This window comes from Penicillium manginii (genome assembly GCF_028828005.1).
Source record: "Penicillium manginii strain IBT 31320 chromosome Unknown utg000009l:1.0-3297300.0:1.0-3298630.0, whole genome shotgun sequence".
Classification (NCBI taxonomy): domain Eukaryota; kingdom Fungi; phylum Ascomycota; class Eurotiomycetes; order Eurotiales; family Aspergillaceae; genus Penicillium; species Penicillium manginii.
Window position 1 is genome coordinate 1369220 of NW_026643110.1, and position 22007 is coordinate 1391226.

At 50.0% G+C, this 22007-nt stretch overlaps 8 protein-coding genes across 8 annotated transcripts; 4 read left to right on the forward strand and 4 right to left on the reverse strand.

Moving 5' to 3' along the window:
- Positions 1 to 625: 625 nt before the first annotated feature.
- On the forward strand, positions 626 to 1268 carry N7533_012270 (uncharacterized protein; the record flags this gene model as incomplete). Its single annotated transcript, XM_057108920.1, has 2 exons — positions 626 to 693; positions 1079 to 1268. 2 exons carry the CDS (start codon positions 626 to 628, stop codon positions 1266 to 1268), a joined length of 258 nt encoding a protein of 85 aa, XP_056954021.1.
- Positions 1269 to 4743: 3475 nt separating this feature from the next.
- On the forward strand, positions 4744 to 5991 carry N7533_012271 (C2H2-type zinc finger protein; the record flags this gene model as incomplete). Its single annotated transcript, XM_057108921.1, has 1 exon — positions 4744 to 5991. The coding sequence occupies one exon, from the start codon at positions 4744 to 4746 to the stop codon at positions 5989 to 5991; it is 1248 nt and encodes a 415-aa protein (XP_056954022.1).
- Positions 5992 to 7932: 1941 nt separating this feature from the next.
- N7533_012272 (uncharacterized protein) lies at positions 7933 to 9075 on the forward strand (the record flags this gene model as incomplete). The annotated part of the gene is made up of 1 exon (XM_057108922.1): positions 7933 to 9075. One exon carries the CDS (start codon positions 7933 to 7935, stop codon positions 9073 to 9075), a length of 1143 nt encoding a protein of 380 aa, XP_056954023.1.
- A 2103-nt stretch (positions 9076 to 11178) lies between these two features.
- N7533_012273 (zinc finger MYND domain-containing protein) lies at positions 11179 to 12654 on the reverse strand (the record flags this gene model as incomplete). The annotated part of the gene is made up of 2 exons (XM_057108923.1): positions 11179 to 12595; positions 12644 to 12654. The coding sequence occupies 2 exons, from the start codon at positions 12652 to 12654 to the stop codon at positions 11179 to 11181; spliced, it is 1428 nt and encodes a 475-aa protein (XP_056954024.1).
- A 166-nt stretch (positions 12655 to 12820) lies between these two features.
- Positions 12821 to 13956, reverse strand: N7533_012274 (nucleic acid/nucleotide deaminase domain-containing protein; the record flags this gene model as incomplete). Its single annotated transcript, XM_057108924.1, has 2 exons — positions 12821 to 13578; positions 13650 to 13956. The coding sequence occupies 2 exons, from the start codon at positions 13954 to 13956 to the stop codon at positions 12821 to 12823; spliced, it is 1065 nt and encodes a 354-aa protein (XP_056954025.1).
- A 789-nt stretch (positions 13957 to 14745) lies between these two features.
- Positions 14746 to 17883, reverse strand: bro1 (putative signal transduction protein BroA; the record flags this gene model as incomplete). Its single annotated transcript, XM_057108925.1, has 3 exons — positions 14746 to 15882; positions 15947 to 17534; positions 17606 to 17883. 3 exons carry the CDS (start codon positions 17881 to 17883, stop codon positions 14746 to 14748), a joined length of 3003 nt encoding a protein of 1000 aa, XP_056954026.1.
- Positions 17884 to 18652: 769 nt separating this feature from the next.
- On the reverse strand, positions 18653 to 20440 carry N7533_012276 (putative mitochondrial DnaJ chaperone (Mdj1); the record flags this gene model as incomplete). The annotated part of the gene is made up of 3 exons (XM_057108926.1): positions 18653 to 18851; positions 18910 to 20156; positions 20231 to 20440. 3 exons carry the CDS (start codon positions 20438 to 20440, stop codon positions 18653 to 18655), a joined length of 1656 nt encoding a protein of 551 aa, XP_056954027.1.
- An 841-nt stretch (positions 20441 to 21281) lies between these two features.
- On the forward strand, positions 21282 to 21791 carry N7533_012277 (uncharacterized protein; the record flags this gene model as incomplete). Its single annotated transcript, XM_057108927.1, has 1 exon — positions 21282 to 21791. The coding sequence occupies one exon, from the start codon at positions 21282 to 21284 to the stop codon at positions 21789 to 21791; it is 510 nt and encodes a 169-aa protein (XP_056954028.1).
- Between the last annotated feature and the right edge of the window lie 216 nt (positions 21792 to 22007).

Consider the following 22007-nt stretch of genomic DNA (forward strand, 5'->3'; position numbering starts at 1 on the left):
CATAGGTGTCCAGACCGTGTCGGTGCATACCAGATTCTTTTGTCTTCAGCTGAGCTCGAGCACCCTGCTGGCAGCCAGGATCGGAGTCTATCTCATTCCATCTGACTATCCAATGCGACGCAGAGGAAGGAGGCCATAGTTCTCACAACGTAGGTGGAGGTCCCTTTTGGGGCCAGCCTTGACTAAGAATATCGCGTATTGGTATCGGGCACAACTGAGTTGCGAGCGAGTCGGAGGCTCGGCGTTTTCCTCTTTCGTCCTTTTTTTTTTCTCGATTCCCACTTTCCTTTTTTTTTGGCTTTTGATTGTTCGGTTGGTTTCCGCTTCATTCTTCTCATGGGTCCATCCAATCGTCACCAGAGCTGGGGTTCCTTTAGCGCTGATAACACCGTATGATCGACCATTGGACCGCCGTGTTGGGGCTGAGATTTACCCGGTCCGGGGAAAGCGAGTCTAAAAAATTGGCGACACTTGTCCCCCAGAATAATGGCTACTGAATATGGCGTGATGTGGGCTTGTGGGTGAGGAAGAAACTGATTTTTCATTTTCATTGCTGATGATGCGTAATCTCTGACCGTTGCGGCGATGTCGGACATGGAAGGAGGCCTATCACTTGCAGAGATCAATGACGATCGCGGCATGTGCTAGCGGGTGCGCGGACAACGCTTGCGAGACAACCCCTGCTGCATTGCGGTAAGTGAGTTCCTTTGAGTCGTACATCCTCGCCATAGGGTAGATTCTAAGACCATTTGTACGTTGATCAGCAGATAGACAACATTTTTTCTTTCTTTTTGGCTTGTGGTATACAAAACCCTGAAGATTGGAGATTGCGGGGTATCTCTGACTCAGAGCTATCGAAGATCATCGGGTACATCCTCCCAAACTCTGCTGATCATTCCGGAGATTTCTGTGCTGCGATAGGGTGGTGATTGACCGCTGGAAGGGAACACGACACACCCTTTTCCCTTTCCCGCCAACCATCCCAAAAGGTATGTCGCCGGATGCGGCGACTATGAAGGTACTCCAACAGATTGTCTCTGTAGGTATGTCCCCCCCCCCCACGCTCTACTGATTATAGTGTGGGTAGCGGTGCCGATCCTTGGAATCGCGGGGAGAAGGATCTTCTTGAAAATTCTGACAAGATGACCCAGCTTGGGAAAGTAAAACGAGAGTTGCTCCATCACATCATGGATAGGCACGGAAGTCAGCTTCCGATCTGCCAGATTCCGCTGGAGTTCCCATCCATCCACTTGAGGACTGCAATCTGACGCTGACCACAGGCAAGGCATTATGTATCTACGGAGTACTTGAATCGAATCGGATCGACTCGACCTGAGTCGACTCGTCAGCTGAAACCGCATATTGCCCCCTGCCAGGTAGAGAATGACAGGTAGTGTTTCACGCCGTGGCTGTCGGCAAAAAGCGGGTAATAGTACGTGGTCAGAGTAGTGTGTATGTATTATGTAACTAGTGAGTGGTACCTCCGTCTTCTACTCCGTACCTGCTTTGCAAAGGCCCCTCCACAATTCCCCCCATTCATCACAAATAGCCCCCCCTGCAGATCGGGGGTATCGGGGCGCCGAGTCCGGAAGTTCTCCAGGGATCACGCTATTCCCCCGTGGAGTGGCAGTGTTACGAAACGGGAATTCGTCGGCGTTGTGGATCATGGCTTGGTCTCAATTTGGCCTCTTCAACCAGACGGGACAAAGTACCCCGGCCGGCAATCGATCCGGCATCCCCTCGAGACGAGCGATCAGTCGCCGCCTATTGAACCAGTTCGGGGTATGGTACTCCGTATAGACCACGGGGAGAAAATATCCCACGGGTCTTATCTTCTCATTGTTCAGTGGTATGGGAGGATCTCATTATCTCCACGGTCTGGTTCCCCAGACTCCATAGGCCGAGTTTACCCAGAGCCAGAGCCGGAAATCTGCCGAAGCTGGGGAAAGAAAAAAGCCAAATGGCCACTACAATTGTATTTGCGTATCTTTGATCGCCGAGGCGAGCTGAATCGCCTCACTCACCTAAATTCATGACCCTTGGAGGATCTGCGATTAGTAGCCAGCCCCTTGAGCTCGGGAACATGCAGCTAGCCCACCGCCCTAGTTCGCGAATCGCAAATACCAGAAAGGAAAGGGGGCAAGAGGCTTGTTGGCGGCCACCGCGGCACCTCCATGAACCAGCACGATGGTCGACAAGAGGTGGAATTCGAGACTTCGCTAATTACCCATTTTGGGGTCCAATTTAGGGGAGACTGACAAGATAATGAGCAATTATTGCACCAACCAGATAGACCGACACGGTCACATGGCGGCTGAACGGGAGGGTCTTGCCGAGCAGCGTATCTTTCTTTATCCCCCAGTCCTCCGCTGGTGGCGCGATCGCGGGGCGGTTATCATCAGTCCATTCGGGAAATGGTGTTCCTCATCGGGGTCAAACCCGGGTATCCTTGGCTAGTCGGATATGTGAGGCAAAGTTCTCGGGGGAAGCTCCGTTTGCCCCCCAGATGAACAAAAGACTCCAGATTCACAAAAGTCTGGAGTCTGGAGTCCGGAGTCCGGAGAGTCTGGAGTGTAGACTCTGGAGAGCATGAACCTGTACCACAGATACGCCACCCAATTTCCGAATGCGCAAGTGTGATTGTCATGTGCAGGGAAGACAGAGTGACGAATTGACATCTGGACGGATTTGCGGCTGGAGGGTGCATCCTTTCCTCATTGGCCGATTTACGCCTATCAGCTATCTGTCAAGGAGATGATGGTCCATGCTGGCGCTGCGGTGCCTCCGAATCTGGGGTACTCTTCTCTCTGCCCGTACGGAGTGCTCCGTATTATGGTTCATCGCTATCTAGTTTTAATTTTTGCGACCAAAGGCCAAATCGTAGGGTATCTATGCCCAGTATTTGATTTGATGGGCTTCACGAGGGAGTTTCCCTCTGGTCACTTGCAAGCCCCGGGTTATTTTCGTAGCCTCCGTCTGTATGACCTCTCCATTCCTCCCATGACTAAATCATGCTCAAATTATGTATCATGCGTCGACATCATCGATGATCCTTGCCCTCGTCACAGCCCTAGATCTCCTCTCCCTGGCATTAATTCGGTTGGTATAGTTTTTCCTTTTTTAACTCTCAAGGTTTTCCCCGTTCCACAATGGAGAATGGGGGAAGACACACCCGTACCCCAGGTCTCAACTAGAAAGCCTCCGTCGCCCCGGCCGGGGGAGGGACACTTTGCCACTAGATCGTATCAACGATCGTAAAAACATCATCGTTTATCATTCTCAAATCATAGATTGTGCCATCGATGAGACCATCGACCATCGACTGTCGACCATAGGGTCAGGGATCATCATGGGCCAGACTAGTCTTTCTAGCATTCCTGGCGTTCCTCCTTGGTCACCCCAGATAAGCCCGCATTCTCCAGATGCGCGATAGCCGGAAGAGTGCGGACGTGGAGCGGACAGGACAGTGTGGGCAGCGTGGGCAGTGTAGGCAGTGGACAGTGGAAGTGGAAGTAAGGCCACGCACTCACGCCACACGGAGGAGGGTTTCTTCACATCAGGTAATCAAAAAGGACCTTTCGGGTGTCCCCACACTGGCGTACTTCGGGGTTTCCTTGGGGGTTTTTTTGTTGCCTTTTTTTTCTGTCTTTTTTTATTTCCCCTTCAATTCTTTTGGGGAATAAAATTTGAATTTTTTTCTTTCTTTTTTTTTTACGTTCTCCCACACTTGTCTCCCCTTACCCTTTTAGGGTTCCACCCTTTCCTTGTCTTCCTATCTTCCCCAGAGTAACAGTTGATTATTTGATTGTCAATACCTGAATTTGAAGATATAGATATCAAGATAGAGGTAATAGAGGTCATTCACTATAGCGAGTAATGTATACTCCAAAGTCCAAAGGGAAGCAAAAGCCCGGTCCATTCCTTCAGTCGATCTACCGCACGTTGTCCGCTCTTTTCGGCCATTTCCCGTCCTTTTTTCATTTTTCTTAGTCAATCCTTTCCCTTTCAGGATTTAAATTCTGATTTATTATTTTTTTCTTTCCTTTTTCCGGTCGAATTCTGAATTTTTGATTTTTGATTTTTCTTGCCCCCAGAGAGAGAGAGAGAATACTCTCGTAGTAGCAGTCTGTTCTGCTCTGCTCTGCTCCTGCTTGTTCCCCCACAACTCAACCTTGTTACGATCCGATAAGTCTTGAATTTTATTGGGATTTTATTATTCTTTTTTTCTTTTTTCATTTTCATTTTTTTTTTTCACCGATTCCGACTCCCTTCTCCCCGATTTCTCCCTTTCCCTTTTTCCCCCTCCATTCCTCATACTTCCCCCTCCCTTTATTACCTCCTGCTCCCCAGATCGTCATCTCCAGATTTTTTTTCCCTTTCCTCCTTCTCGCACACACCCCCATACTCTTTCCGATCTTTTTTAGTCTTCCCAACTTGAGACTAGAAATTATACAATTCCCCAAGAAACAATCTTCAAGATTTACACTCGATCCTCCTGATCGACCTCTATCGACCCCTCTCCATCTCGGGTGTTGATCGACCGGACGATTTTAGCTCCAAGTCACACTCTCTCGCACTTTACTTCCCCCCCATCTTCCCCCTGCGCGGTGATAAATCACACCCCCGGTCAACTCCTTTCCACCTCGGCAATCTATCTTTTTTTATTTCCCTTTGCCTGGCCCTTTTTTCGGATCTGCTTGACCCCCGGCTTTAAATCCGGTCTCGTCCCACTGCAGATTTCACATGCCGCCTCCCGTCTCTTCAGTGGGTTTCTCCAATCTACTGAATCCTCAAGAATCAACCACTCCGACTTCTGCTCCTATTTCTCCTCACGGAGAATCTGATTCTTCAATGGCTTCTTCCGTCAGTCTTTTGCCGCCTCTTATGAAGGGTGCTCGTCCGGCCGAGGAGGTGCGCCAGGATCTACCCCGGCCCTATAAATGTCCTCTCTGCGACCGGGCCTTCCACCGCTTGGAGCATCAAACTCGTCATATCCGGACGCACACCGGCGAGAAGCCTCATGCCTGCCAGTTCCCCGGTTGTACGAAGCGCTTCAGCCGTTCCGACGAACTCACTCGCCATTCGCGCATTCACAATAATCCCAACTCTCGTCGCAGCAACAAGGCTCAGCACCTCGCGGCGGCCGCGGCCGCTGCTGCTGGTCAAGATGCTGCTATGGTCAATGCTGCCAACATGATGCCCCCTCCCAGCAAGCCTATCACTCGCTCCGCGCCAGTTTCCCAGGTTGGCTCCCCAGATGTGTCTCCCCCTCACTCTTTCTCCAACTATGCCAATCAAATGCGCTCCAACTTGGGTCCTTACTCGCGTAACAACGACCGCGCCTCCTCTGGAATGGACATCAACTTGCTGGCAACTGCAGCTTCGCAGGTGGAACGGGATGACCACCTGGGCTATCACTCCGGATCGCGTCATCAAATTTTCGGCTCGCGCCATCACACTGGCCGTGGCCTACCTTCGCTCTCCGCCTACGCTATCTCGCAAAATATGACTCGTTCGCACTCCAATGAGGATGATGATAACTATGGCGGACACCGCGTCAAGCGTTCGCGACCCAACTCTCCCAACTCTACTGCACCATCATCCCCAACATTCTCTCACGATTCGCTTTCTCCTACTCCTGATCACACTCCTCTGGCAACCCCCGCACACTCACCTCGCCTGCGTCCCTTAGGCGCCAACGAGCTTCACTTGCCTTCAATCCGCCACCTGTCCTTGCAACATACTCCCGCTCTGGCCCCCATGGAGCCGCAACCCGAAGGACCAAACTACTATAGTCCCAGTCAGGGTCACATGGGTCCCACTATCTCCGACATTATGTCAAAACCCGATGGTACCCAGCGCAAGCTGCCAGTGCCGCAGGTGCCCAAGGTTGCCGTGCAGGACATGCTCAACCCGGCCAGCGGATTCACATCCATGTCGTCCTCAACGAACAACTCCGTCGCTGGAAACGACTTGGCTGAGCGGTTCTAAGAGGAAACCTTCCACCAAAAAAGACAAAAAATCACTCCTCCTCTTCTCTCTCATGTCTCCTCAAAATCTCCGTCATGCGCGCTACGAAACGATATAGACTTTGTGCATTTTCTTCCTGGATTGCAGGCATCAACGGTGTCGGATGGATCGGTTTTTTATATTATTTTCTCTGCTCTCTCTTATTCTTTTCTCATTTTCATTTACCTGCGAAAGGCGCTGTAACCAATAGACGGATCGGGATATTTCTGTGGCTTTTTCTCTTCTCCGAGTCCAAAACTTTGTCGTTCTGACTTCTTCACCTTTGCGATTCTCCTCTCCGAGGCCTGCGGTCTCTATTCAATTCTTGATCACTATCTTTACTATCTCTCTAATATTTGCTTACCCTTGAGGGAAATCAAAATTGAAAAAAAAAAAAATCTTTATAAACTACTCTTCTCTGGCTCTCGACTTTTGTAATTGTGTATGAAGTATTCTTCTGTCCTCTCCCTCCATTTTATCAATTAGGGTTCATTCGAATATCCACGAGTGGAGACTGCGAAATATTGAACGGAACCAGCCACGGAACGTCCCATACAATTAGATTCATTACAATTAATTAATATAGATAAACTTGTGCTAGTAGATATTTTGTCTAAGAATTCCTCAGTATCTAGGTACTTCTTACAACCACCAAGCCAATCCCAAACCGTCACGACAAAATCATGCCATGCCATTTCTCCACCCCACCACCCTATAGGATTGACCCTGCCCACTGGCAGTCTTCAAGAACCACCTTGGCCCAACAAATAACACTTCACTTAGGTAGTCAACTACTGCACTGCCCAAACGTTAGCCCCCGACCACCCCCGCTCTCCCTCCAACGTTCCTAGCGCGAAAAAAAAATGCCCTACATGTTTCAAGAACACAAAATATTATTCCTCTCCCCTTCCCCCGCCCTTCTTCTTCCATTCTGCGTGAAATGATAGTCCAATGCTAGTCCGCATTCCCCACTCCTTTACAATGACTGTCGACGCTTAATCATACTCCGTGCACCCTGGGCATATACTGTACCCAGAGGAGGTTCTACTACCTCAGTTAGAACCCACCGGCCACCCACGTATGTGCACACTTGCACCGGTGCAGCACGGCACTGCACTGCAACCCGGGCCAGGCCGGCAACTAATGTAAAATGTCATGCATGCTGACACTTTCGCAAAGGTACGCGATTGCAGAGGATTTCGGCGATCATTTTCAACCTTTTTCAATAGTAGTTGGGATTGGATTGGAACGGAACGGATCGTGAGCGTGAGCGCTGAATATCCATTCGTATACATCGGGCTGCTTTCTTTTCCATTTGTATGTGTATCATGATACTGAGTCCCCTTTTTCCAACTTCTTCCTTCACTGCCCGTCTGCTTTTCTTGATATCTGATATCACCACTCTTCCCTCCCTTGGCGCATACCCCCATCTCGCGCACGATCCGGCCCTCTAGTAAGGCTGTACCTGCACCTATTTCGTTCTCGGGATGTACTCTAGAACTAGTGATGGGCAACAGCCTTGCAAGAGAGTCTGGGTGTGTCCGATGACTGAAGTGGACTGTGTTTCCCCGCCATCGGCCGTGCGGAGTATATCGGAGCCTGCGCTTAAGCCCCAGCACGTCTTCGCCGTATCTGCTCTTTGCTTTCCCGTCTGACTGATGAAACAGACATACTAATCAACTCGTCGGCAGAACATCCAAGGAGATAATCTTCTCTTCCCCACCCACCCCACGGCCCCCCCGTTGCAACAAGCAAGCGATTAAAGAAAGCCAGAGTCGAATGAGCAGGAGGGGAAGCGGAGGAAGAGATAAAGGGACCTTTGGAAGGTAGGGGAAAAAGAAAGAAAAAAGCAAATAAAACGCAAGAAAGAAAATAAAAAAGAGACGAGACGAGACGAGACCCCGCCCCAGTCTCCGCTCCGGCATGCCGTCTTTCTCCCCCTCCATCCCGGGCTTGATCAGCGGTGACTCCTCGTCGATCTCATCGTTCGGTACAAACACCACTTCCAGCGAAGCGGCCGGCTCAGCTCGAGACCGTGACCGAGACGACCATGAGTTCGGAGGTCCGGTAGGAAGGGAAACGCAGGCCCGCCGTCAGAATCAGAATCAGAATCAGCGCCAGCAACATCGACAGCGCCAGAGTATCGACAGAGAGAGGCTTGTGACCGTCACATCGAATATATCAGCGCCAGCGGGGTCTCGCGGTACTAGTACCCGCGCAGCGCGGTCTGCGACTTCAGGATCGCATACATCTTCGTCGTGGAGTATTACTGCGCCATCCATATCCTCCGCCGGACTATCGGTACCTGCCCATATCGGAGACGCAGATATAAACGGCGAGGAAGGAAATGGACTTGGACTCGGACTCGGACACGCAGCAGATGCAGATGCTCCAGATCGTATCTACACATGTCTCTTCCACATGCTCGACTGCCACGAGTCCTTCTCCTCCGAGAATAACTGGACAACCCACGTCCTAAGCCACTTCCGCACCCACCCACCCCCGCAAACAGCGCGATGCCCGCTCTGCCCAAACAAGTTCGTAGACGGACACCCTCACCCACTCTCCTCGCCAGCCCCGGGCCCCGACGAAGAAGACGCGGAACCAGAAGACGTGGGGAATGATGCGAACTTGAAAACCCCACCCCCGTCATCCCCGCGAACCTCAATCCGCCGCGTCGACTCAGGAACAGACGTCCGACCCGACGGGCCCTACACCCGAATCGACCACGAAATCACCGGCAGCCTCACCACCCGCGAAAGCGCAGGCACAGCCTGGCCCGACCTTCTCACCCATGTAGCCGCGCACTACCGCGCCGGCCAAACGCTCGCCGGCAGCCGCGCCGACTTCGAGCTCATGCGCTACTTGTACGGGCGGCGGATCATCTCCGACGCCCAGTTTAAGGCTATGCAGCTTGCGCCTGCGCCGTCGAGTCCGGCGTATCATGCTTCGCAGGATGGGGTTAGGGCTAGTATTGGATCGTCGGATGAGCCGTATTGTGCGCCTTATAGTCGGCGGAGGGAGGAGAGGTTGAGGGGACAGCACAAGGGTGTTGGGGCTGTTTGAGGGTTGTTGGTTGTTGGTGAATTAAAATGTTGGATGATTGGATCGGATTGTTTGTCGTGTTTTTGTCGTTTGGTTGATATTCCCCCTGTTCGTATTTGGTTTGTGCCGTGTCGTGTTGTGTCGCTTCGGTTTCATTTTCTTATGCTCGTTGTGCTTGTGTAGGTTGCTGTTTGGCCTTTTTGGTCGTGGGCGATTCGTAGCTGTATTATCGTTTGTCGTTTGTCGTTTGATTCGGCTGGTCGTTTGTCGAGAAGGTGAAGTTTCTCGCCGGTGCTGGATACAACATGAATATGGCTTTGCAGGTTTTGTCGAAGAGAAATTGAAGGCTGTCCGCTTTTTGATTAGAACCTGAAAGGGGAATGGTGATGCACTGCATTGTTGGATATTGACATACTAGTACTGTAATGGTGGACTAGCTGGCTTCGAGTTCAACCTTGAAAAATGCGACGACATTTTTGCTGTAAATCTGCCGCTGCTGCAGCCGCGTCGAAGGACATTTGATACCCCGGTTGACAGTCTTAAAAAGACCAACACCGCAGCCAGAAGTATTGTAGTCCCAAATTCCGAGTCGTAATTTTATCCTGACCTCTGGTTTATGACGAGAGTTGCTGGACGGGGAGCAAAAAAACCAAAATCAAATCTTCAGGGAAGGGGACAAAATTAACACGGCTGCACCGACCGAGGGCACAACGATGGCCATTGCGTTGAGAGGGTTTTATATATCGATAATTAGCTGTTATGGAAGGGGAGTGAAGCCAAGGAATGCGCATGGATGGAATTCGAAAAAGAAAATGAGCCAAGAAACCGAGAAATTGATAGATCGAATCTCATCCCTTCCCCTCCTCCCCTCTCCCCTCCCACCCCGCCATCGGTTAATCTTGTTGATTCCTGGACTCCACAATGAGAGACAGGTGAATGATGAGTAGTTGGATGGATGTTGAGTTTTTGCTTTTCACTTTGGTTTGCTTGTTGTCAATTGACGAAGGGATTGTTGACTGTGTTTCAAGTTGTCATGGTAGGTTGATTCGCTCCATGGCGTATCTTGGTGCTTCCCTGAGTGTCTGCTGGACCCTTCTCTCCCTTCGAAAGCTGAGCTTTAACACTTGCGCGGGGAAAGTTGGAAGCCCCACATGAGTGAGTACACAGAATGAACAGCATTACACCAAGAGAGCTTGGGGAATGCCGATGGATGGCTATTCTTGCTGTTGCTGCTTTTGGTGTCACCTCGGAGTGTTTCCTTTAATCTCCGTACATGGCACTGCAATTAGCCTTATGATTTACGCCGTCATAGTTAGGGGCTAGACCGTCGAGAAGTTGATACACGTTGTACGATTTTGGAATTCCTCGCTACTACCATAGTGCATCCAATTGACAGCATCGTCCTTTTCTTTCTCCCTTCCACACTGCCATGACACGACCTTCAGTAAGCACGTGAAAATGTTACCCCAGGTTCCAGCCAGATCACTCTGCACGCTAGTAAATCAGACTAATTTTCTCGTATGACCTTTTGGGCCTTTTCTATCCAATCGGGAGGGGCTCATACCCCAGGGGGTGCGTAGCTGCGGAGGTGGTTGACCGGCTACCTTGGGCCATCAATTTGCCTGGGCCTATACTAGTATGTAGTAGTAAACAGTAGCTATATTTTCAGATATCTTTATTGGTTACGGGTCCTCAACAACCAGCAGCAGCATTGGGAAAAGCCAGGTTGTATCAAATCTAGTCGGCCATTAGCAATTCTTGGAATTGAGAAGGCCCTTTCGTACTAGATCAGAAGGTATTTTCCCCGTGAACTACAACTCAGTATACTACCTTTTCAATAATATTATATACGTATGCCACAGATGTGGTTAGTGTTCTATCAAGCTCTCGACATAACCCCCGCGTCAAGTTCCGGTCTTGGAGAGAAGTTTATCATTCCAAGTTCCCTTTCAAGCCTGAAAGTTCAACTTAAAGTTGATAGGAAAATATCTCGGTACGAAGCTACCTAATATCATGATGCAAACTAGAAACCGGAATACCCAGGAGCCCACCAAGCCACATAGTAGTATTGCTGCGTAAAGCAACAGCCTTTCATTGTGTTGTACCATCGCAGACCTCGGGATATCAACACATCGTTTCCATCTCTCTAAAAGTACCCCCTTGAAATTCCGTCTTCCGGAACCTCGCTGATCCTCCCAAAAACTGCAATCGTTCTATCATGCCCTCACTCATCGCCTCATCTTGCTCATCAGGATGAGTCAAGATAACTGCCTTTTCTCCTCTTTCATCGTATAATCTCTTCACAAAGTCATAGTTGGATTCCGAGCAAGAAATCGCATTTTCAACCACCATACCCATGTGTCTACATCGTTCCAAAGGATATGGATTCGATAACAAATCGTCCGACACAGGAAGTTCCCGCAGCTCTGATCGTAGGAAGGACGCCAACTGGCCATCTATACAGGCCTGATGAAGGCCCATCTCATCTCCACCCCGGGCGAAGAACTCCGCGTACATTTGTCGGAGAGCCATTCGCTCCCGCGGCGTCTGGCATTTGTCGAACCCATAGTCTAAAGCGGCAGCCTGCATCGGATTTGCCATCGGGAGTCTAGTAAAGCGCTTTAATTCCCAAACACTTTGGTACCAGGTTCCCACGGCCTTCATGAGGTGGTTGAAATTGCGCAGCTCTGCGATTGCGTGTCCAAGACCGTAATGCTCGAATAGACCGACCATATCGGACCGTTCCATGGCCTTCCAAAATTCTTGAAATTTGCACCTGTCGATAAGCATCCTGTAGAGGGTTGCGAGCATGTTAATACCCCGATTGTCTCGGGCTGTGCAGAAACCAAGCAAAATCCAGTTGTCTTCGTCTGCGTCTGGAACGAATCCGTTCAGGATTTGATAGAAGAATACGTATGTCTCCAGTTTCTCCCGCGGCTCCCACTGATCAAATGGGATTTTGCGATCTCGTGGCTCGACTAGATGAAGTTGCGATTTGAAATTCTCTTCTATCTCATATTCTGCGCCGGTAGCGAATCCCTCCTGCTGATGTAGCCAACGCATATCTCGTTGGAGTGCAGAAGAAGGTATCTGGGAGCCGCGGAAGAGGAGAAATTCCTTCAGTTTGTTGCTTCGCCATGCTTCTCGAAGTTCATCTTCGGTTACTCCATGAACATTTACTAGTTGGCAATATATGTGGAAAATTCGTCTCCGGCCGTTGGAGGATGCGAAGTATAGAAAGCCAAAGGCCTTTGCTACAAGGTCATCTGTTGGGAACTCTTCTCGTTGGCACGCCAGAATGAAGTCATCCGCCTGGTCTAAGGGTCTTCCGAGCCTGCAGGAATATTTGTGCTCTAGCCAGTGCAGGTTTTGGCAGATTTTGCTGCAGTATGATGTCGTGTCACATTTTGAGCAGGAGGTCAGTGGATCTGCTGTGGTATGACACTGGGCGCAAGGACTGGGTGGCAACTGGGGTCCGATTAACTCTAGAGTTTCTGTATTGTCTTCTTCAGGGATATCATTCGTCTGATTGCGGTCGGCTCTAAAGCAGAGTTTAGTATCTGCTAGTATAGATTACTGAGCCTCGTACCTGTCAGCCATTGCTCTTGGGCTGCAGGTTTCTAACCACTCCATTTGTCTTGCCTGGATTCTAGGATCTGTGATATGGCGATTGAATGGAGACCTTGTCACCATTTCTGGTGCCGTTGGGGTTGAAATAGTTGACTCCTTGACCGCATCGATGTGTTGGTCATCAACCGCAGCACATTCATGCCGCAGCACATTCATGCCGCAGCACATCGCGGAGGTTTTGAACCGCCGATTCTAGCCTGCCTTGATATAAGGACGGAACAATTAGAGTGCTGGGTAACGTCCATTGAGAATAAACTTTGCCATGGTTGTTTCGCGCTTGAAAGGGAGCCAAACTCTGTAAAATATGACCACACATAAACCATGTCTTTTTGCTGATACCCAGATATGGAAAGGTTCGAGCTACGCTGTCGTTTTTAATCAGATGGGTAACCATTCCCATTTCAGCATGGATCCATCTCTTCTGCTTGAGTAATTTGGGAATTGCTTGGTCCGCTTTGGTTAGAAATTGGGGGCACAATGACATGCTCGGTGGAACATGCTTCGCCCTAGCTCCGGGGACGAGCGTGATCTTCATGCTCTGGAAACCTTCGATCTCACGCGCTGCTTCCCAGAAAGTGGCGAAGGCATATCTAGGGCGGCAGAGAAAGCCCAGCTCACGGGTTATTCGTTTAACCTGCTTGACTGTAAAGAGTTGATTGAGTTGAGAGTAGAAAGTTGTGCTATAGCAGATATCGTCGACAATAGCGACAAGGTTGGTTGAAGAGACACTTCCTAAGCCAAACTCCTTCAAAATTTCAACCAACTTGAATTTGCACATTTCCTTCTTCTTTGTTACCAGGCCGAAGAGCTCCGACGCATGATACTTAAGGCGTGGAGTATAGTATTCACTGAGAAGTGCTTGGAGGTCCGGTAAAGATTCTATGTCAAGGGATTCTGGCAGTATTGATTGTAAATTAGACTTGAAGGGACTAGTTGATACTCACCAATACACATCCCCATCATACCTTTGGTTGCAACTATTTCTAGCTGCCTCGACACCTCCTCGAGGAGCTCGATGTCCTTCCCACTCCATGCAGCATTTCTCAATGCTAAGATATTTACCTCATCGTCGGTCTCCTGCATAGCTGTACAAGTCACATAGTGCGCAACTTTTTTGTAGCAGAGAATTTCAGCCAGCCGGTCCAACAACCGCATCTTAACCGACTTTGTACCCTCCTGCGTCAAAGAAGCGGCAATGCTCGTCGAGGGCTGTTTACAGCCATTCATCTGCTCGTCATCTGAACTTTCCATATCCTCTACCTCTCCATCCATATTTGTCTCCAAAGGAACACGTTGTTGATGCCTGGCTTGACATATTGCAGCTAGGGTCGTGATATCTGATTCTATTTCTGTTGGGAGATGCCAAGCACTAGCTCCGTGACAAGGTACTTGGGAAGATGGATCATGATGGAGACACTTAACGCGTTTCATTTTATCGTACATAGGTATGTCGTCAATCGTTTACTCGTGTCTAACTCATGCTCAACTTGAAGTTACTTCGAAGAATAATGCCGTAGAAAATAAGCTTGTTGGGTAGTGGGTTGAAGTACGTCTCTCGAGGGAAAGGGTTGGCGGGGTCAATCGGTTATTATGCATGGAAAGACATCGAAACCACAGCCCCGTGGCTGCGTGGCTTGACTGGTAGTTACCTTCAAGTGGGCTAACATGTCATGTGGATGCATCGCTCATACTAGTATATGCGTTTCAAGGTTGTGGTATTCTTTTCGCCGCAACCTAGATCCTCTTGATAAACGAGTTCCCACGTAACCTCAAGGGAAGTTCCTACCATAGACCCCAATCACAATACTAGTATACCAATGGCTGTTTTGTATTCGCATTTGTCATGTACATAACAACACAGGGGCTGCCTCAAGCTGAGTACGAGTAGAAGAGTAAACATCCACCTACGACCGAAAATCTTTCCTCGGCAGAGGAAAGATAATGCAGTGCAGGCTAGAGACAAAATTTCAAACACGAGTGATATCAAATTAAAGCAAAGCTAACGCCGAGATATGCCCTCTCCCCTCCAGATTTGCCATTCCCATTTTTCCTGGTGAGACTTCATTTCCACGCATTTAGTCCTGCCCACGGGTCATTCGATGCGGATGGTGGCTGAGATTGGGAAGGCGCCTTTTGGTGGCCGTATGGCCGGGCCTGCGAGTAACCGCCAGGCCCGGATGGGTAGACTCCACCAGCCGAAGGGGGGTAGCTGGGTTGCTGTGGACGAGGGGGAGGTGGAGGGGGGATGTAGCCCTGGGGAGCCATGTAATGCTGTTGTGGAGTGGCTACTGCAGCAGAGGGAGCTGGACTGGCGCTGGTGTAGCCGCTGTATGGGGTAGGAGTTTGAGAGAAGTATTGTTGGTTCGGAGGCGGCGAGACAGGTGTCTGATACGGGTATGCCATGGGGTTATATCCTTCGGAGAGAGGCGCGGCAGCTCCCTGTTGGAATGGCTGACCAGACATGTATCCGGAATTCGCGCTCATGTATTGACCGTAAGGTGCCGGTGAATGCGAGAGAGGAGCACCAGGTGCCCCAGGCATGGTGGGCGGATAGCGTGGGGACATCTGGGGAGACGGACCAGTTGCTGAATACGAAGGTGCATGGACTGGCGGCGGAGGCGACTTGATTTTAGATGGAGCTGGGGGAGCCCCCGCGGATCCAGTGGAAGGCGAGGTCGACGATGTTTTAGGCTCCGTAGAGAGGCGTTCCATCAGCTGTCGAAGCTTTTCTCGCTCGCGGTCCTCCTGCTCCGAAACACCGCTTGCCTTGTCTCGCTCAATCTGGCTCAAGAGTTGTGCACCTTCGGACCGGCGGTTGCTGATAAAGGTCTCGACGTTCTTGCGCAGGCTATCGGCATTCTCGCCCATTTCCTTGTAGAAGGTCCGTGCCTGGACAACACCAGATGAAAGACCATTGTAGGCCTCATAGATCTTCTTGTAACGTGCCATGACAGAATTCCGTTGCCGAGTAATGCCCTCATATTTTGACTGCTCGGACTGGACTCGCTTGTCTTGGAGTAAATCGGCGTAGATCTTTGTCAACTCCTTCATCAGTGAAGACTGTTTGTGGTTGGCCTGTAGGAGGCGATTTTGATGCGGGCGAAACTTCTCAAGCTCTGCTTCGAAAAGCTGGGTCTCCTGGCCGGCAATTGACTTCTTATTCAAAATTAACACGTTTGAGATGTCATCATTGTGAACCTAAGGATTGAATTAGTATAGTTTCAGACACACGGTTCAAATCAACAGTCACTATGCTACCTACCTTTTCTTTCAGATCCTTCAGTACTTGAGAGCGTTCACGCTTGACAAGATTGAGCTTCTTCAAGATCTCCTCAACCTTGTTAATTTGATCCGATACAGACATGCCGCCCTCAATGTTCACATCATCCAGGAGACTACCTTCGGCAGGGCTAGATACGCCATTTTTGCCTTTAGAATGCTTTGAGCCGGCTTTGATCATGGCCCGCTGGAAAAGCACATCGGCTTCATCTGTCTCTCCAGCGGAACGCATCTGATCGAAGTCACTCTCGTATTGCCGGAATGTGGCTGAAAGCTGAGTGTCACTAGCACTGGCTTCGCTGATCGTATCCCGGTAGGCGCGAACGTCCCCTCGAAGCGTAGTGTTGAGACGGCCGCTGGGTTGTTGGCTCCAATCACCCCCATACTTGGATCGCATCTTCTCACAAACGCTCTCTTCCAGGTCGAGTTGTTTGGAACATCCATCCAGCGCAGCTTGGACCTCTGCTTTCCGGTCCTGCAACTCATCGAGGGCTTTATTGAATGGCTTATGCCCACCAAGCTCCGAGCACCAACGACGGAAATCTTCATCCACGGTCATCTCTTGGTCCATGCCGCCTTTCAAAATGTTAAGACTACCAGGAAGTTTCAAATAGTCAAGGCTAGCAGCCATCTCGCCGTTGGCGGTTTCCACCTTTTCGGTTTCAGCACGAATCAGCTTGGCCTTCTCTTCGTCGTACAAGCTAGCACTCTCTGTAATGGCCATGGGTACGAGTTTCTGGAATATATCAGGGCCAATAATCCGCTGGATATCCTGTCCTTGGTATAACTCGCTGACTGGAATTGCCTTGGCAGCTGGCAGCTTGGCTACTGGCGAGAGCCCAGCCTCGCTTGGGACTGGCTGGTGGTAGATGAAATCGTTGTCCTTGGTCATTGAGGCGAGCTGGGTCTCAACATTTGAATGGTGATGCTTGATTTGATCCATGAGGGTACTTCCAGACTCTGCAGTGAGATTGGATGTTGCTGGAGGGGACGAGGGGAATCCCTTGGCGCAACTGATCGCCGTAGCGGATTGTTTGTCGGCAAGCTGAAGTCGAGCAATTGCAATACCATGGGAATTACTCTCGCTGTCTGCAATCGCCTGGAAGTAAGATGCCACAGAGCCCATATGCGCCGTCTTAGCCTGCGCTACGACCGACCAGACCTTGTCAAAGACATTCTTAGTCACAAAGTCCTGCAAGGTCTCCGCAGCCTGAGAATAGAGATAGGCGGATTGGCTGGCTAGTTTGGCAAGAAATCCCGGCTTCTTTCCGTCTGCTATTTGCTTCTCGAGGAACACCTCTTGGGCCTGAGCAAGTGTAATGTGGATAAGGGTCTTGACGGTATCCCTGTTCAGATCGGTCGAGGGTGCATGAAGGAAGTTCTCGTTGATATAGGTGAACATTCCAGCTGATGCCTGGAAGGAGTGATATGCAGTCTTGAGCCCAGTATCCTCGGCGCGATTCTGATCGGCAGCATGGCAGGAGAGAACGGCAGAGATATTGAAGATGATGGAAGCTTTCTCGTAGGCCAGGGAATACTGTGAAGTAGGCTTATGGGTGAAGGCATCGTACCTAAAAGGATTTCGAACAGTGGGTAAGCAATGGTTTGTAGTTGTAAGACGGGCTAGCATTCTAGATCGTACCATGTGAACGAGATCTTGATATGGTTCTCATCAACGGGGAACCGTAGATCCAAGAGTTCTAGTTGGCCATAGTATCGATACAGCAGATCACGGCCGGTAGCGCTATCCTTTCCAGCTCCTCTCATATCCTGGCGAAGTCGGTTGAGGGTGTTACATTCTTGCGCGTAGCGCTCGGGGTCCTCGCCATAGGTCTGTCGGATGTAATCCTTGAGGGGCTGGACCCAATCGATCTCGTTGGTCTGCTTCAGCGGACACGAAAGCATAGGTGACTGAACCATGGTGACGGAATGGTTGTCAGGAGCCAGCTGCTCCCATCCACTAGCGATAGCTGAGAGTATGTAGGAACAAGGGGGAAGGCTGTTGAATCAACGGTGCCTTGAGGGGATCGGAAGGCTGTGTGGGGTAAAGGGAAGGCGGAAGGTCGGCGCCTGATGGTCGCTAATCGCTAGTTGGGTCAATGACGTCGGTTTCGGTGGTATCAAAGGCAGCAATCGAATTCAATCTCAGCGCAGAGAGAGGGGGACATGGACATGGACAAGGGGGAGAGGGAGGGGGAAAGCCCGCGCGCGGTGGAAGGTGACAGGTGGGATGTGATGACCGTGACGGGTGAGTCGGGGGGCGCCAACCACAGGGCCCAGCCAGATCACTGGCAGGGTACGGATCATCATGGACTGGGTCCTAGGAAATCGGCACTAGTAAATATTGGAGGAATAATTTAAAAATTATTTTCATCTGGCTTGAATTAAATTTATCCATAAATTCAACAAGTAGGGCAATCTCCAAGGAGCAGCTCCAGACTATTAGTATGCTTCCGAGAGGCCCAGGAGCCCTACTATCGTATCTTTTCTCAAACTTCTATATTCTAATTCTAATACTAAGGAGTAGAGAGCTTGATGACAACCTAACACAAAGTAATAATAATACAAGGCGTCTGCCCCATCCTCCAAACAGAACAAGGCCTCCCCGAGCTCGCCGGCGCTATGACATTGAAAGTAAATACAACCCAAGATGAAGGGAGATAGAAGTACATGGAACATTTACATTAGCTCAACTCGACTTCTTTGAGTCGTCCTTGCCAGTTTCTTTCTTATCACCCTCTTTGGTATCTGTCGCATCTTTTGCGTCCTTTGCGCCCTTGGTCTCGGTCTTGGAGTCAGAGTTCTTCTCCGTCAGCTTATGCCAGACAGACTTCAGAAACCCTTCATTCTTAGATGATTCTTCGGTAGATCCGCTAGTCGATGGAGGGCTGGCCCATATATTAGCATTGTGATCAATCTCGGTAGGCGAAACTGCTGGAAACTTACTTGTCTTTGCTGAAATTCATGGTCCGTCGAGCCGTTTTATCCTCCATCTCATCCGCAAGAACCTCCAGAATAGTGCGCTGGTTGCCAGTGAGGTACTTGGGCATAGCAACCTTGAATTCTACCTTCAGATCACCAGTAGGCTGGACGCGCATGCGACTGCTACCGATCTTCTTCATACCCATTCCCGCCAAAGTGATTCGATCACCAGTACCGGTACCGGTAGCGACCCGGACCTTAACCTCCTTGTCGAGAGTAGGAATTGTGACTTCACCACCGAGAAGTGCAGTGGTGAGCGGAAGAGAGGCGGTATAGAGGATGTCATCACCAGAACGGCTGAAACGGTGATCGGGAGCAACACGAATGGTAACATAAAGGTCACCACGCTGGGTGCGAGCACCAGCAGCCGCGGCAGCTCCGGTAGGAGGAGCATCACCTTCTCCGGTAACCCTCATTCGCATACCATTGTCCACACCAGCAGGGATATCAACCTTGATGGTCTTTCGTTCCCTTATAACACCGTTTCCGCTGCAAGTACCGCACTCAGAACCCCGAGGGACAGTCATACCGACACCTCCGCAGGAATCGCAGGTTGCCGCAACTTGGAAACCACCTTGCATGATGTGAACTCGGGTTCCGGTACCATTGCACTGGCGGCACTGGGATCGCTTCGCACCGGACTTGAGACCATCGCCGGAACAAGTTCCACACTGAGTAAGAGGCGTGATGACAATTTCCTTAGATGTACCCTTCGCCGCATCCATGAAGGAAATGTTGCTCTGCACCTCAATGTCCTCACCCACAAGAATCTGTTCCTGGAACGGATTGCGGCGGCCACGAGGGCCGCGGCGAGCCCCTCCTGTAAAGGCGCCAAAAAGATCCTCAAAGTTGATATCCTGTGAGAATCCTCCTCCAAATCCACCACCTCCGAAGCCTCCCCCGAATCCATGGAAGCCACCTGCTCCTGCGAAGGGATTGCCTCCACTTGGGTCGAAGCCGCCGTTTTGATCGAAAGCCGCGGAACCAAATCGATCGTAGTTCTCTCGCTTCTTTGCATCGGATAACAGCTCGTAGGCTGATTGAGCCGCGGCAAATTTGTCCTTCGCATCAGCCTCCTTATTGGTATCGGGGTGGTATTTCTTGGCCATGCCATAGTAGGCCTTTTTGATGTCGCCGGCGGAGGCCTTCTTGTCCACGCCAAGGGTTTTGTAGGGATCGGCGATCGAGAGTGGCGCGGTAGAGTGGAAGGTCTGTCACTGGTTAGATTTCGATCGAAAGATTGGCAGGTAAAAGATGCATATTGAGATCGCAGAAGGCCACTTACCCGAACGGAGAAAGCATTTGAAGGTTTTGGGTTGTAGACTCCTTCGCGGTGGCGTCTGGCAGGTGATGGGGAAGCCACGACATTATAACCACGCTTCTGACCGGCCGAGCAGAGATTAGGTGTCGTTGTTTGCTTCGAGCATTGTGTTGGTGCCCGCAGGAGGCGCGCGGGGAGACCCGCGGCCTTAGGGAATGCCGCGGATGGGTTCATTGATAGTAATCCCCGGGAAGTGGTTGGATGGTTGTCGTCGCGACTATTTTTCGGCGATTTAATTGTTTGTGAATGAGTGGACGAGGAATGAAGATGAGAGGGTGAATGGCAAAGCCTGATTGACGCCACTGGCCTTTACAATTGTTGCTCGATGGTCGCGAAGAAGCTTCTCGTCGGAGAAGTTTTGAATCACGTGAGTGCGCTATTCCTAATGTGGAGATGATGTAATAACCGAATGCCGGGGAAGTATGGAAGTATGGGATCATGATTGCAGATTGGAATAGAATAACGACTACTATCTTAAAAAAAAAACCACTCTTGTTGGAGAGGACTGGATGACATGGAATAGTTGTGTAGTTTGTGAAATATCGATTCAATCCCATAGAAGGTTCACCTTCACAGGAGACACCGCGCCTATTGTTCTTCCGATCTTCATTCGGCTATTTGCGGCAGATCTAATCATATTTTGGCATGCTTAAGTTCGAAAGTCTCCCTTAGAAACTTGTCACATTTTGTTCGAAGATGAGTATCACAATAAGTCTCTTCCCGTCACTATTTTCCGTCAAAACATTGGGAAAGGGTCCAAAGTAATTGCGTCAATAAAACCACCAACTGTTTCCAGAATCATCAGCTCATCGCTCCTGCAGTATCTACCATTACTTTGGAGCATCGGAAGTTTATTTACAAAACGATCGATCGCCCCATATATGAGCCCCGAGACACAGAAGATATCATAAGTGAGATAAACGCGCTGGCACAATTCTGTGAAGAGCCGAACATTGCGCAATTAGTAGGCCTAGTGGAGTCAGAAAACCCCTACAAGACCTCCCCGTCAAGCAAGATGCTGCGTGTGGTTACGGGATTCCTTCTCGAATACTATTCCAAAGGTTCACTCGACCATATCACGAGCGAGGAAATAGCCGTGACTGAATATCTAAAGATGCAGTGGGCTATGCAGGTGGGAAAAGCACTGAACTTGCTACACACGAAGGGTCGGTCTCACCTTGATATCAAACCTTCGAATGTTGTTTTAGATAGTGAGCGGAATGCTTTCCTCATCGATATCGGCGGTGCTGGATATTACACATGGGAATGGCTCTCCCCAGAGATGCAGGTGTACATGGAAGAAAACACCGAGAAGACCCCGGCCGACGCGTGTTTGGATGCACAGATTGCTACGGACTGTTGGGCTTACGAAAAATTACTCTTCTTCATCGCCACAGAATGTAGCCCTGGTGGTGCTATATCTGATGAATTACGAGCTTTCGGGGACGACCTGACCAAGTCAAGGCCCGAAACTCGCGCCACTCCTAGTAATACCCTCGCCATACTGAATGAGTTGCCATCCTAGGATGGTGTATAGTACAGTCGTGATAACGATAAAACTGATACAATGTCACATAAGTTATGATATAATAAACAGCACTAATTAAGTGAGCAATATTTCATTAAACGGACAAGATCTAGGCCACTTATCCACTTAAAAGGGTACTACAGACCTATGTTTCTGGGCGATCCAACGGGTCTTAGGGTTGCGTGGGCGCATCAAGATAAGATCTTTAGGGCT